The sequence below is a fragment of the Marmota flaviventris genome, chromosome 6, assembly GCF_047511675.1.
Source record: "Marmota flaviventris isolate mMarFla1 chromosome 6, mMarFla1.hap1, whole genome shotgun sequence".
NCBI lineage: Eukaryota > Metazoa > Chordata > Mammalia > Rodentia > Sciuridae > Marmota > Marmota flaviventris.
Window position 1 is genome coordinate 84095934 of NC_092503.1, and position 16490 is coordinate 84112423.

Sequence of the window (16490 nt, forward strand, 5' to 3'; positions counted from 1 at the left end):
AATATATACTTTAAAAATATTTTAATTTCCAAGACTTCTTTCACTTGTATTCTGTTTTTAAAATATTGTAGTTTTAGTTCACAGATAAAATATCACATTTTCTGAGAACATGTATGGAGATATATATATATATATATATATATATATATATATGTTTTTTGTTAGCACCAAAATTTGTTTGTTTTGTTTTTTTTTTTTTTGCTGTTTTTAATTTATTTTTTTTTCTTGTTCATATAAACAGTTTTCTTCATAATTTTGGGTATTTTTGTCAATCTCATATGTATTTGGCCACAAAAGACTCTAAAAGCCCTGTTTGTGGTGAGGCATGAAAGTGATAGGTTTCACTAGCACAGGGTCATTTGGCAAAATATTTGTTACCTTATTCATGATTTAAAGCTTAAATAAGTAACAAATAGCTGATGGGACAGTATTCATAGGTAGACCACATTTTGAGAAGGCTATAGCAGAGTATAGTCAGGGACAAGCCTATTAATGATCAGTTGAAAATTATACACAACAGAAGGGTCAAATCTCCAGGACCCTTGCTTTACTCCATTTGGCCACACAGATATGATGTTTTATAGCCAATATTGTCTCCTATAAGTAGAAGCATGGAGAATTTTTATCTGAAGGAATTAATGGGAGACTGTGAGGTAGAAGGAATGGGCAGGAGATGGGCAAAGGAAAATATGTGTCGACTACAAATTGAGAGGCTGGAGGATAAGAAAGATGTGAAATTAAAAGCATAAAAAAAAAAAAAAAAGACCCTTTCCCAACCTACTTTCTTCTGCAGAAGACTATAGAGAATTCTTCCCCAGAGAAACTAAACAACCACAGAGAAAAGGGTGGTACTTCTTAGGTGGTTTCTTGTCCATCCCCTTTTATAGCATCTTTTTGCTGATGACTTTAGGTTTTTCCTTGGATTACTATAGGAGCCATCCAAGTGAGTCTGTGGCCCTAGTAGTTTCATGTCCAGTTCAGCCTTTCATTGTTTCTAGAGTGATCTTAAAATTGAGTTTTCATTTTAACAGTGTGCTATTTACTTTTGATAGCTCCAAGACACTTTCAATGTGTAATTTAAATTTGTCATTGAAATCAGTCTTTTACTATTACCACAGCCCTCCACTTATCCTTCTAACAAAACAAGCTATTTGTAATTTCCAAAGACATCTGCTCACCTTCTTCTTTGCCCTTGTAGATGTTATACCTTCTGCCAGAATTTTTCTTCTGTTGATCTGTTTCTCCTTATCCAGGCTTTCCTCCCATAACAATAACTAACATTTATTGAGTTATCTCGTTTTCGATAACTCTTTATAGGCACTCAATGATGGGGGGATTCTACTATCTTCATTTTACGTATAAAGAAATTTGAGGTATAAGTAGGTTAGATAACTTGCCTTCAGTCACATTACTATTTTTTCCCCCAGTGCTGTGGATCAAACCTAGGACCTCAGGCATTCATTTTAGGCAGGTGCTCCACCACTGAGCTACACCTACAGGCCCACTCAGGTCACTGTTAAGTGACAGATTCACAATCTGTCTTCCAATTTTTTAACTACAACAATATGATTTCCCTTTTCACTCTAGCTAGGTTCTGTTTTTATACTTATTTGTAGTATGCCATGCTTGATGCCAAATGCAGGTTATTAAATCATGTTCTTACTCTAAGGTGCTTTTAATCTCTACTCTATTCCAATTCTACCTTCCTTAAATTTCCCATAGCAACTTTTGTTGTACCAGCTACCTGGAGAGTCATTTCTGTCTGCAGTTCAAATGTACTATTATGTGAGTTTATAATCCTAATTAGACTATATGCTCCAGAAAGCCAGGACTTTAAAAAATACCTCCCAGCATATTATAAATTGTTACATTCACAATAGATAGCCAGTAAATTCTTGTTCAATAGGGAGTGACTCATATTTTTTTATGAAATGGTGTATATCATACATTAAGGACTCAAGAGCCAGAGATAAAGATTATTAGCCCAACCCCTTAATATTAGTGATGAATAACTGAGGCTTGCAATTGAATAAAATTATTTACTCAATAATAAATAAAATAATATGCCAACTAAGAGACAGCAGATGCTTCCTGATTTCCAAAGGTGATCCATGCAATTATGTGATGGTCAAATAAAATATGGAATTACATTGTAGTACTCTCTTATCTAACCAGTAGTTTTTATACATTAAAATCCATATGAAGCTGTTCTGTATTATTTTGTCAAATTGGAAGTAGATTAATTAGGTTCTAGAATCACAAACATGCACATATATCAAGATTACAAAAAAACTTCTGGTTTCTTTCTGTTTTTCTGCTTTATGGATGCTGTAGGTAGGATGAAATCAGGGTGGTTATGTTTTTTAAAGGAAAAGAAGGATTGGGTAGCTGCTTTGTTAACTTTGCATTTGTAATTGTGAAATATTCACATCTGATATTATTACAGTCTTAACACTATATCTCATTTTCTATACATCTACATAGAATATTGCCAATTCTGTTATACTTTTATGAGTTTTCTGAAGGCAGTGTTTTCAAAAGAGCCATTCTCTAATATTCCAGACAGAAATATCGCAGAAAAATCCAAATATGTTTAGGAAAGGAGCTTATTTTGAAAGTAACATGGTTCTGAGAATAAATTGGTCTGATAGTAAATTTCAAGTATGCCTAAGAAGATCCAATAAATTTTGGTAGGCACCCACACAAATTTCATCCATAGTTTTCTGACACAATTTACAGAACAGGAATCCTGGGACTGAATTACTTGGAAGAGTCCACCAAGTATTAAGAAATATTTAAAAAAAAAATTACTCTCAATAAGTTCATTCTTTAATACAGTATGCATTCATTCATCTAATATTTATGAAGAATTTTCTATGTGCCAATTACAGTTCTGGGGCTGGCGATACACCAGTGAATAAAGCAGAGTTTTGAGGATAGTCATATTATCCAACTTAGATTCTTAGAAGGGTAATTGCTGCATTGAGATAGATAAAGAGTAGTTGAAGAGTGGAAAGATGGAAATCAGTAACCATTGCAGTAAACCGAGAAGAACATGCCAATGGCTTGGCATGGAGTATTAGTAGCTTTGGAGACAATGAAAATTTATAGGAGTCATGTTATATTTTGATGTTGTAGGCCCCCCCAAATTTCTTGTGTATTGATTATGGGGTATGGTAGAAAACAAAGTTTGGATCTTAAAATGAGGAAAATTGCAAAGGAAAAATCTTAACATGGAAAGGAGAATTCAGTGGAGAGGTCTTAAGTTAAAAGTAAATGTCAGTCTGGAAATTGTCACGCATGGGAATTGTCATCACATGAGTGGTATTTCAAGCCATGGAATTGATAAGTTCACCAAAGAGATGAATATAGAAAAAAGGTAAGATGATTTTTTTTATATGTCTAGAGAATGAGGATCCAAGAAAAAACTAAAAGGAGCAGTCACTGAAATAAAAGGACTAAAAAAGTATGGAAGACTTGTTAAAACCAAACTCTCTCAAACTATACATACAGTGTTACCCTGTATCACATTTATGGCTTATTTTCATTTAAAAAATATATCTTGAGGGGAATGGTCAACTATATTATATGTTGCTGATAGATGGAGAAGTTGAAAACTAAAATGGACAGTTTAATAACATGGAAGCTATTGATGGACCCTAACAACAGTAAAAACCTTTAAATGGGATAAGAAAAAAAATTGGGGAGGAGAGGAAGGGAGACCAAGTATAAAGAAATCTGCAGGTGCCTTATTTTGAAGGAGAAGAGAAATGGGATGGTAGTTAAATTTAGGAATGTGTTTATGGAATGAAGCAGTAAAAATAAAATTGCAATGCACTCAGTGACAGGAATATAGGGATCTGCATCTACTTTAGGATCTGTTTAATGTGAATCCTTTGTTCTTTTTGATAGAGCTTTCTAGATCTGTCAACAAGTAAATATTCATCTGTTGATTAATGGGTATCACCTTTAAGTAGTGCTAGAGAATTGGTAAGAAATACACAATCTCTGTTCTTGGGAAGTTTTTATCTAGTTGGATAAATGGAAAAAACATAACACAACTTGAACAAGTTCAAATTATAGACAGTAAAAAGTTCTCACAGTGTGTGATAACTGCACAAAAATTTGACTACAGTACATAATGCAAAGGAGGTAAGATACCAGGTTTTCTGAGAAGGATGTGAATCAAGTATTTATAAACCTTGATGAGGAAGAGAATTTGAATTGAGACAGGTAACCTGGTGAACCAATTAACATATAGTGGATTGTGGGGGAGGGGAACCCTAAGGGCTAGAAGAAATAATTTTAATATTGTCAGTTTTAATCCACACATTATACCTTTGCTAAATCTATATTAGTTTCTGCTTGAAATGGCAATGGAACAATTTGTAGGAGTCTAAAAAGGTGGAAATATTTACTGTAGAATGATAGGTATTTTCAGTTGTACACACTTAAGTGTGAACACAAGGAATGAAGCAAAACTGATGCAAGATATATGGGCAGCCCATGTGTACAATAATTGCCATCTGACAACTCCAATCATGGAATATAGTGCCCTGCTAAATCTGAAAGAGCAAGACTTGAGTCTAGATTTGCCATCCTTTTCCTGACCTCCACCCAGCTCCAATTAAATTTCTCCTCTTTTCAGCATTTCCCCAGAATCAATCGAGTGAGCTGCTTCCACAGTTGGGGGACACTATGGAAGAGCTTCCTACTTGGGGAGTTCTGCAGCAAGATGAAAAAAATCCTGACACGGCTCTTTCCAGCAGTATTCTCAAAACAAGGAACGTTAACACCTCACGACAGTTTCCTAGTTGGAAAAAACCGGATTGTGTCCGTGCTATCTTTTTGTTTCTAAACAATGGTTGTGAAATCGGATGAAATACACAAGATAACACGGACACAATCCGGGTTTTTCCGCTCAGGTGTACACCGCCTTCAAAACACTCGTTTTCTCTGATAGCCTAATCTCACAATTTTATCTACGCTTGTTGAACTACTTAAAACATCCCACACCGCCATTCTGGTCCCAAACATCTTGGACTCTTTGGAACTGCCACAGAAAAACTCAGGAAGAGCTCACGGGAAGTAACCGGCCGGCCGACCAGCTTGGGCGGAGGCAGCCGGAACGCGCCTATCCCTTTCCTCCGCTCTCTATGGTTAGGCGTAAAGCCCCGCCTCTGCACCGACCGATTTCTATTCTTCGACGCCTGCGCCAGGCGAGGAGGTAGTTCCGGTTCCGGCGTGGTTAATTTCGTTCTTGGCGTTCAGTTGTCGCGGTTGGTGGGCAGTAAGGGAGGCAAGATGCTGCGGAATCTGCTGGTAAGTAGCTGCTCGGTTTGCTTTAGTAATGAGCATGGGAGCCGAGAGTGGAGGCCGAGGGACTGTGACCCAAACTCTCCTGGAAGTGGAGCAGAAGACGTCTTCTGAAGTCACCTTGGTCCGTGTCCTTTTCGCCCGACCTTTTTCCCCATTCGTTCCTTCCCTTAGCCCATGGCCGTTGCTGGGTGCGGAGGGAAGAGGCTGAGAAGCTGGACAGAATTGCGGGTTAGACCACCTTGGGTTCTTAGCCACTGCTTCTAATGAATAGGTCACTGAAGAGGTTGTAGCTGATGTGAGTAAAATCAAGGTTCCTGGTGAAAAACTTCTGACAACGGGAAACACTAGGGTTCCTCTGCTACTAAAGGTTATAAATTTCAATGATTCTGAGCTTACGAGCTCCAGAGGCTATTTTAAAAACTTAAGTCATCCGGTTTTGGATAGGACTTTGGGAAGCAGTCCCTTCCGGCGGTTCTGCGTTGCCCCCCAGGCCTCTATCTTCCGACTTTGAGTATATGAAATGTTTTCCAAAAATTTGAAAAAATAGCAATGATCATTTTCTTTTGTAGTTATTTAACCGTGTCTTACTTAGCTTCTCAATACCATTTATTTTAGAAAGTGGAATACATGTTTATTTCGTTATTTAAACTAAGTATGTAATGCAAGTTTTTTTGCGGGGTGGTGGAAGTATTGTGCCGGGGATTGAACTCAGGGGCACTCAATCACTGAACCACATCCCCAGCACAATTTTATATATTATTTAGAGACAGGGTCTCACCGAGTTACCTATCGCCTTGCCATTGTTGAGGCTGGTTTTGAACTCGCGGACCTCCTGCTCAGCCTCGGGAGCCACTGGGATTACAGGCGTCAGCCAAATCTGCGCCCGGCATGTAATGCAAGTTTTTTTTTTTTTTTTTTTAATCTATTAAAAATTTCTTAGGAGGCTGGGAGTGGTAGAGCACTTGGCTGGCATGCATAAGGTCCAGGTTTGAGCCCAGCACCACACACCCACACTAAAAATCTTAAGAAAAATGTAAGAACGTTTTGATTAATTAGGAATGTTATTGGTTTATTTTGCTGTCTAGTAATTGATTCTTCATATGGAAGGGTATTAAATGGAAACATTTGAGTTTAGACTATTTTAGTTAACCATTTATTTCTGTAATATTTATATATTAATATATTTTCCTTAAGGATTATAAAAAGCTACTGATTGAATTCAGCCAAAGATATGAATATGATCTTTGGAGACTGCAGAATGTAATATATGAAGAACAGAGCAGAGGATGGACAACAAATTGAAAAATCTGGATGCTGGTCCATAAACTTTATTGTTGATAAATCAGATATGCTTCAAGACTCATTTCCTTCTTTAATATTAAATATTGAAAGTGATTTCTTCTCAAGGTTTCTTTAGGCTCTAAATCTGTTTAATGTTTGTGGATTTTCCGTTTCAGCGTTTTCGTCAGATTGCCCAAAGGACCATCAGCACTGCTTCACGCAGACATTTTGAAAATAAAGTTCCAGAGAAACAAAAGCTGTTTCAGGTACTGAAATATTTTATAGGAGATTGTTACTTGTAGTAATTAGAGTACCAAAAAGTTGAAATGAGAAGTAAATCTGGAGAGTCTGCTGTAAGAGGTCCTCCTGTATTAGCAAAAGAATGATAAGAAATTGTTGGTAGCTAACTGAGCATTTGCTATACCCAAGAGGCCCTTGAGCAATTAGAAAAAAATGAGTGAAGAAAGGTATAGATCAATGATAAATTGTTTTGGAGGAGTTCATTAGCATTCTTTAGGGAGTAATTGCATAGGAGCATAAAGAGAGACCACAGAAAGGACCCAGAAACACAGCAAGTATTATATAGAAATTTAATATATGTTGAATGCTGTAGCCACAGGAAAGGATGCAATAAATTAGTATTGACAAAAATAACTATTTTAAAGAAAGGAAGGTTAGATTCCTTCTACATAGTATACTAAGAAAATAAATTACATATGTAAATATTTTCCCTCAAAAAATTATATTTATAATCTTAGGGGAAGTCTTCTAAGTTAATCTTTATAAAACTGAGAAGCAGTAAAGAAGAAAAATTGCATGGTTTGGTGATTTAAAATTTATTTATAGTTAACCAAAGACAAGGCACAAATTGAGAGCAAAATGTCAAAATATAGCAAAAGGTTAATGTCCTTAATATACAAAGAACTTCTATGAATCAATAAGAAATACAGGTTTAATTCATCACAGCCACCAGCCAAGAAAGAGATGCATACTCCTTTGGAGCACTGGAATAGGTGCTAGGCACCATTTACCTTACTGCCTCTCTGCCGTAGTTGCATTCTAGATAGGTAGAAGCATTGTTGGCCATGGATTGTGCCTTTGCCTGGAAACAAAACATGGTCTGTCCTCTAGAGAATCACTATTGGTTGAGCGTGCCCTGCCTAAACATGGAGTAGGAGTATTACTATGCTATGGTAGGTGGGACTCAGACCTTCGAAGTCATTTTCTTCCTCTCATAGATTTATTGTAGATCAGCTCAGTCATTTCAGTGTCACCAGGAAATTGTCTTGGCTTGGTGTGCTGGTTCACGCCTGTAATCCCAGTAACCCCAGTAATTTAGGAGGCTGAGGCAGAAGGATTGTAAGTTTGAGTCCATCCTCAGCAATTTAGCAGAATAAAATAAAAAGGACTGGGGATGTGCCTCCATGACGAGTGACCCTGGGTTTAATTCTCAGTACCACAAAAAAAGAAAAAGAAAAAAAAAATGGTCCTATCCCTGAGCCCTCACCCCTCAGGTTGTGTAGTTCATGGGACTGCCCTAGTTTAACCTGTTCCTAGAACTGAAACAACAGTAGGTTCTATTAAAATAAACAAACATGAATTTAAAAAAATTAAAAATTGCTACTGCCCCCATCTGACTGGCAAGATTTTAGGAAACTTTGAAATAGGTTATGTTAACCAGGAATGGGAGATGTATATATTCATCTACCATACCTTTATAATAGCAGTAAAGTTGGTACAAAAGTTTTAGAGGGTATATGAAAGTATTATTAAAAAGAAATTACATACCTTGTCATCTAGGAAGCCTACTTTTAAGACTATTTCCTTCAGAAATAATTGTGTAAGTATGTGAAAATGGGAATGAGGATCTTAATTTAGGGAGGAAAAAACCCTAAAACCTGACAACCTAAATATCCATTAAGAAGATTAACTAATTCAGGTTAAGATATTTTGGCATAGTGGAATACCATGTAGCCATTGAAAAGAATAAGATAGGTTTGAAGTACTGAGCAAAAAGAAATAGTGTATGGCAGATGGTTATATAGCATAACCTCATTTTGTGTGTTAAGTTTGTGTATAAGAATTAATGATGTAAGCATTAAAAGAGATCTATATCATACTGTGAATAGTGACTATCTCTTGGGAAAAGGCCTAGGGGAGTAGAACAATTTAACAGATTAGGAAAACAGAAAAGATTAACAAAATTGAGCTGTTAAGCAAACTTTCATTGCTTTTTTTTTTTTTTAACTAAGAAGAAAAATAAGACAAATAAATACAATCAGAAATTTAAAAAAGACATGACAACCGAGACCACATAAATGCAAAGGACCCTAAGAGACTACTTTGAAAAATTACATGACCACAGATTGGATAACCTAAAAGAAATGTATAAATTCCCAGATACACAGCCTATCATTTGAACCAGGAAGATGCAGAAAATATAAACAGACCAATGATAAGTATAGAGATTGACCCAATAATGAAAAGTCCACCATCAAAGAAAAATTCGGGCCCTAATGGTTTCATTATTGAATTTTACCCAACATTTAAAGAACTAGTTGCCAATTCTCAAGTTGTAGAAGAACTGAGCTGGGCACAGTGGTGCACGCCTGTAATCCCAGCAGTGATAAAAAAAAAAAATGTGTATACCATACCACATAAAATTAAAATATTTTATTTAACAGATACACTGAATATCTATTCTGTGCCAGAAGCTGGAAGAGATGCTCGGCTTATAAAATTTAGGATTATAAACCAAAATCCCATGCCTGTCCCCTTTATTTTTTAGGATTAAAAAAGTTTTTATTAGTATATTATAGTTCTACATAATATTGGGGTTCATTTTGACATAATCACACATGCGTGGAATTTGCTCCACTTTGCTCCTCTTTCCCTTCTCTCCTATTACTACTGGTTTTCCTCCCATTTATTTATACATATGTGTATGTTTTTAAATTGGTCCTTTACTGATATACATAAAGTTGAAATTCACTAAGGTATATTCTTATATTTACATAGCCTACTTTAACTTGCTCAATTTCATTTTGCCCTTCTTCCCTTTTCCAGCCCCCCCAACCCCACCCCCCTGCCAGTTCCCTTCCTCTTCTCCACTGATCTCCCTTCTATTTTCATGTAATCTTCCCCACTCCCCTTCCTTATTTTGTTTAGCTTCCACATATGAAAGAAAACATTCAGCCTTTGAATTTCTGAGTCTAGCTTCCATCCATTTCCATCCAGCAAATGACATAATTTCATTCTTTATGGCTGAGTAGAATTCCATTGAGAAATCTCCATACTGTTCTCCAAAGTGGCTGTGCTAATTTATAGTCCCAAGAATATATCAGTGAATTTTTTCCCCTACATCCTTGCCAGCATTTGTTGTTATTTGTGTTCTTTATGATTGCCATCCTAACTGGAGCAAGATAAAATCTCAGTGTAGATTAGATTTGCATTTCCCTGATTGCTAGGGATGTTGAATTTTTTTTTTTTTTTTTTTTATATTTGTTGGCCATTTGTATTTCTTCTTTTGAGAAGTGTCTGTTTAGTTCTTTTGCCTGTTTGTTAATTGGGTTGGTTTCTTAGTGGTAAGTTTTTTGAGTTCTATATACTGGATATTATTTATCAGAGATCCCTGCTTCCACTTTTAAGAAGAACTTTCTACAACTAAATTTAAAATATGGTGATTAAAATAAGAAAGTTAACTTTAAGGAGTTCATATTTTAAAAATAGTAGCAGAGAATAATCAAAATTGGAGCCCTATTAGATTTGTGATATTTAAATATTTAAATTCCATGGTTTTAAGGAGTTGTTTCATTTTATATGAATGATTAATCTTTTGAAACTTAGTTGAAAACAAGAGACACATTTATTAATCTCTTTTTTCTTTTAACCTAGGAGGATAATGGAATTCCAGTGCATCTAAAGGGTGGAGTAGCTGATGCCCTGCTGTATAGAGCCACCATGGTTCTTACAGTTGGTGGTAAGACATTTGGAATATTTGATTGTTCATAGTTAAGTAATAGTAATGTTATCAGGAGGCTCTGGAGCTTGTTTTTTTTGGCCAAAAAACATTCATTCTACGTTCTATAGCAAGGGCTTTTGAATATTTTTACTGTGATGAATAACACATCTTAACTCATGCATACATATTTATGATGAAAACAAAACTATTATACAACAATATTTAATTTTTACTTATACAAAGTCCTATGATGATTTTTCAACGTATTAGGCAGGTCCATTAGTTAATATGAGCAGGCATGTCACAAGTTGGTGTAGTAGGAGCATAGTTAGGAATTTGAATGATTGCTGTTTGGGGAAGGAAGGAAACAATATTTCTGTAGTTACTGTGTCTTCATCATTTTGATCAGAATGCCACATACTTGAATTTTTATAACCCTTGAATGGGGTCTTTCATGTGTCCTTATTTTAAGAATGAGAAAATTACATTAGTCATCCAAGATAACATTGCTTCTATGTGGAAAAGCTGGGATTTGAACTCTTAATTACAAAGTCCTTATGCTCATGCTAAGGTAACTTCTTTTAACTTGAATACATTTAAAAGTAGGTGGGGTATTTATGGATTAAGACAAAAACCAGTTAGTGACATTTGGATTTTCTTAATAAGATAATGTCCTATGTTCTTTTCAGAATATAATTATTTCTTAGACATTCTGGTAATAAGTTTTTAAAAATATAACTTCTTATATTAGCTGTTTTGTTATTTTAAAATCTCATTATTCATCTTTGGTTTTATGTCGATAACTTCAGGGAATACATGCATATTTTGACAGACACCTTCCTTTTTTTGTCTTTTGAATCATTTTTAGCATTTCTCAGGCAATGTTAGGTTAATATGGAAATAACCTTTATGTATATTCTTAGTCTCATTCTTAAAACAGTTTACATTTATTATTGACAGAATACATTTTTTAAAAACAGCCAACCTTTTTTTTTTAAATATTTAGTTTTTAGTTTTAGGTGGATACAATATCTTTATTTTACACTTATGTGGTGCTGAGGATTGAACCCAGTGCCTCGTGCATGCTTAGGTGAGCACTCCACCACTGAGCCACAACCTCAGTTTCAGCCAACCTTTTTTTAAATATTTATTTTTTAGTTAGAGGTGAACACAATCTCTTTATTTTATTTTTATGTGGTGCCGAGGATTGAACCCAGTTCCTCACACATGCTTGGTGAGCACTCTACCTGTGAGCCACAACCTCAGCCCAAGAACATATTTTTGTATAGAAGTTAATATTAAAACTAATGAAATGTATTTTACATATATTTATTTTAAAATTTTGCCAGTATCAATCAAAATACATTAATGTAATCTTAATGCCATCTTTGCCATATAATTTTTGAGCTGGAATGTGAAGCTTACATTCATTTAAATTCAGAATTTCTTGTAAGTTGTTTTGTTTGTTTTTCAGGAACAGCTTATGCCATATATGAGTTGGCCAAGGCTTCTTTTCCCAAGAAGCAGGATTGACTTCAGTCTTCTCAGCAATCATTTGGTTCAGTTTAATTCAGCTCTCTATGGACCAGTACTCTGATAAATAACAGAGCTCTTCTTTGGGGATCAATATTTATTGACTTGTACTAACTGCCACCAATAAAGCAGTCTTTACCATGCTTTGTCTTGTTTTTATGACTTAAGGATAAATTACACCAATAATCCAGGTTTTGATTAGCACTTACAAATCTTAGGTAAGAAGCAAAAAAATGATTCTTTTGTCCTTAAGCTTGTATAGATCACCATTCATTTGATGGTATTATAGTGAAGTTTTGCTTTTAGCACCTGAGAACTATACAGTGAATGGTCTTAATTTCAGTTAAGCCTAACACTTTCAAGCATATTGCTTTCTTTTTTTCCCCCTTCTGCTGGAACCTGGGCATAGTAGAATCAAATTATATTTGGACCCTAGGATCTTAAGTTTGTTTTATGTCAGAGTGTGTTTAAATATTGTATGTATTCCATGGTTTAGACTTGGGCTTTAATAGAATGACTGTAAAAGAATTTAGGATTTTTTTCTCATACTCAGAATTGGTTTTTACTATGTTAATCTATGATATTAAGTATAAAGTAGTTTGTTTCCAAAAGTTATCTTCTGAAGGAACATAGGGAGTCAAAGTTTGTTATAGTCTCCTCTGCAAGGTATAGATTTGTAGTACTAAATGAAATTGGGATTTAGTTGAGTCTGGGGGAAAGCTACGAGGAAGAGCTTTATATTAAGAAAAATATGTTTGGAAAAATTGAGTCATTTTTTGTTATTAAAACATTGATGCTTATGGTACAGATCTTGAGAGAGTAACCAATTACAAATTTTTAGCGTTAAACCTCTGAGGTTGAAAGGATTTGGGTGGCCAATTTTCTGCCTGCATACTTTTGAGGGGAGTGGAATAAACATGGTTAGACGTGTAAAAACTGAAGAAGCTGCAAAATTGGGCTGGAATTTGAGCTAATTCAGTACTCAAGAGCAAAAAAGTAATCAATGATAATATTTTGAAATAAACTACAGTATTTTATAAAGAAAAATTTAACTTTTGTGAATGTGATTTAAAATTTTTTAATGATGTAATGTGAAGGACACTTGTGGGAAAGAAAAACAGCTTGATTATTCTGTATAACATTCATCTCTTGAAAATGTGACAGGTGCTTTACTATATATCTGGCTTAAACCAGTAAAACAATATATAAAATACTTCTAGTAAGTTTTTTTAATGCCAAAATATTCTTTTTGGGCTATGTTAGCATATGTTAGCATCGATAGGATTAGGTAAATTTAAGTGTTGAAGAGACTTAAAAAATCTTAGGCTAACTACTTGCCCTTCACCTTAAAATTCTGCATTGTAAGCCTAGGTAGAGTTGGAGGTAAGGGTGAAGGGCAAGATCCCAGAAGTGGTTGCTGGACAGAATCCCATGTAAATGTCTGCTCACTTCATAGCATTCAGAAAGAGAACTACTATTGATACATTTTAGAGATTAGCCCAGAATCCATGAAAGGAGTCTATAAATTGTGCCGCAGTCTGGCTGGGCACAAAATAACCGGGCCACCACAAAAGCCTTGTAGATTCAAACAGCAGCTCTTTATTCCGGAACTGTCACCGGCACTCTACACGCACGTTCTGGGGAAAATACACTGCCTCTACCAGGCTCCTTGCACCAATTCTCTCAGAACTCCGCGAGAACTCAAAGGGAACTCCAGGAGCAGGCGCCTGAGGCAGCAGGATACGCCCTAAACCTGGAGCCACCCTAATCCCTGAGCAGGGTCACCTTTCAACCAAAACTATCAAACATTCATGCAATGTCACTGCAAATGACCTGGGTCCAAGGCAAGCCCATTTCCACAATGGAGAGTCCTCCCTCTAAGCAACATTGGGTAGGCTGACAAGGAAATTGCCATGCGTCATTCCTACTTGGCTATGGCCTCAGCAAAGTTGTATTGAAAAATGCAGGAAGCAATGACCATTGTTACAATCTCAAATCTTGATCCTTTTGGGTTCATAAGCATGATGATTGGGTGTTCATACTGTATGTTTTGAGATTTGCCTCCCTCCAAATCTTGTGAAGATGTCAGCACCTTACCTGTGTGATGTAAAAAAAAAAAAAAAAAAAAAATTAAAAATCTCAAGTCTTTCCAGTATATCATCTTACCAGTTTGATTAAATATTGACTGGGCTGTGTTGATAGTTCACTGTTAATAGCAATGTGTGCAAATATGAAAACGTAGAGACTCCTGTCTCCCTGTGCAGTCTCTTTAAAAGAGTGGTTAGTACTGTTTCCAGTGCCATCATTCAGTTTTTCATTGATCTCTAATTGGATGTCTGCCCTACCTGTAGAGCCTTATCTCTTCTTCCATCTTGTATTTGAAATGCAGTCTCAGTACTGTCACCACTGAGACTTCTTTCTGGTGCATACCATCCTTATTTTTTCTCACACACTTGGGGATGCTCCCCAGATTGTACTGTAAACTTGGGCTCCTCCCATGTTTCAACATGCACCAAGTGTTCCCTGTACTCGTTTCCATCAAGAGTTTTCATCCCTTTGAATTAGAATTGACGAGACCAGAAACCATTGTAACTGGTTAGTTTCAAACCTTGGAATTCCCTAAGTAGGTAACCTTGCTAAGTCTTTTCCTCATCAGTATAGGCCTGACACATTCAGTATAGACCTGACATATCCCAGGTGTGCATGGTGTGTGTGTATGTGTGTATAAATAATTTGTGTGTGTGTGTGTGTGTGTGTGTGTGTATGGTACTGGCGATTAAATCCAGAGATGGTTCTACCACAACACTACATCTCCAACCCTTGTTATTTTTTATTTTGAGACAAGATCTCAATAACTTGCCCACACCAATCTCAAACTTGTGCACCTGCCTCAGGTTCTTAAGTGGCTGGAATTGTAGGTGTAGGCCACTGCATCCTGCTAAACATTTGATACTCCTATTAACTCTGAAAGCAGGAACCACATCTTTTCATCTTATTCTATCAGCTTGACACAGCAGAGCTCTCAATTATAGTAAGGGCTGGTAGTTCCGGTTCACAGTTTAATTCACCTACTAGATTCCTTTTGTCTTTTGGCTCTGCTGTTCGTAGTTTATGGTGTTCATCCTCATTGTGAGATGGATGTTTAATTCCAGCTATCTTATTCATGTTCTAGCATGAAGAAGGAAGGGTGAGGAGTGCATGCTAAATAAATGAGCTTTTTTTTAAAGCCCAACACAGACTTCAGCTTTTATCTCTTGGGCTGTAGCTTTGTAACATGATCATGCCTGGATTCAAGGACGCTAAGCAAAATTGGAATTTGGTTTAATGAGACCTGGAGGTTGTTTGGCTGGCAATTAGCAGTCTTTGTGGAGCTTGTTTGTTTTTTAAAAGAATGTAATCAACATGTGGAGGAGGCAAGACCTTGCGGCATTTTGGGTCCTAGCTCCACTCATTTCTGATTCCAGAACCAATGCCTGCTCTTATGGCTTGTTGGATTCCATTGGCCAGTAATGTTTCCCTTGTACATTGAATTACTACAGTGAGGTTTTTCTAGTCACGAATCAACCAAAACAGAATTTTCTGGACTTTGTAGCTATTCTATCTAAAGGAACTCTACCAGTTACACTAAATAGTGTTCAGTGCTCAATAAATGATAGTCATTGGTTTCTCAAAACAGGAATGGTTTGAAAATATATATATGGGGCCTATAATGTATAGGTGACAATTATTTGGAGAAAGAACAACATCTGGGAATCTATTCAATTTTAGGGATCTGAAGAATAAAATTTCCTATAAATGATGCCATTAAAAAATGAACATATAGCTATTTAAATGTAAGTGAAAACTGTTTAATCATTTTAGAGCGATCAAAATACACTATAAGATTGATATTTAGGTGTCTGAAAGCAATCATTTTACCATATGCACTTTAATCTTTTATATTATCCATTTAAAGTTGATGGTTAATCTAAAAACTGCATTTTAATCAAAGTTGTTTTCAAACATTGTCATAATGTCGCTTTGAAGAGTCATATCAATGGTACCAGCCATTGCTTCTCTCCTCCTTCGTTCTTGCTCTTTCTCCCTTGCTAAATTATGGTCTTTGAGAAGCCACAGCTTGCATTTATCTTGAGCATCCAATGACTGCTGATGTTCTTTCTGCTCTTCTCCATTGCATTTGTTTTGCATTTTATTTGAAAAAGATTCTAGAGTCAATCCATTTCCAAGGTCCCTCTGAGCAATGAAAATCCAAAAGAGATAATCCCTGATTGTTTTTTTTAAATGAGGAATATGTAAAAGTGTATCAAAAACATAGTTCCTGTTGAGATTTTTAATTTTAAATAAATATTTGCCTGCTTTTAAAAATATTTAGAGCTTCTATGCCAGGCATGGTGGT

The 16490-nt window shown here is 35.8% G+C and overlaps 1 protein-coding gene and 1 non-coding gene across 3 annotated transcripts; both read left to right on the plus strand.

Moving 5' to 3' along the window:
• The first annotated feature begins 5207 nt into the window (after positions 1 to 5207).
• On the plus strand, positions 5208 to 12237 carry Cox7a2 (cytochrome c oxidase subunit 7A2). 2 transcript variants are annotated; one of them, XM_071613252.1, is made up of 5 exons: positions 5208 to 5322; positions 5491 to 5547; positions 6777 to 6866; positions 10495 to 10579; positions 12036 to 12237. In XM_071613252.1, exons 1-5 carry the CDS (start codon positions 5305 to 5307, stop codon positions 12092 to 12094), a joined length of 309 nt encoding a protein of 102 aa, XP_071469353.1. In that variant the 5' UTR covers positions 5208 to 5304; the 3' UTR covers positions 12095 to 12237. The 2 variants fall into 2 exon arrangements, with proteins under 2 accessions (XP_071469353.1, XP_027784192.1); XM_027928391.2 differs by lacking the exon at positions 5491 to 5547 and having other exon boundaries at positions 5211 to 5322.
• Positions 12238 to 14095: 1858 nt separating this feature from the next.
• Positions 14096 to 14201, plus strand: LOC114087008 (small nucleolar RNA U13). The gene has a single exon (XR_003581738.1). It is a non-coding gene; the product is annotated as a small nucleolar RNA U13 (small nucleolar RNA).
• The last annotated feature ends 2289 nt before the right edge of the window (positions 14202 to 16490 follow it).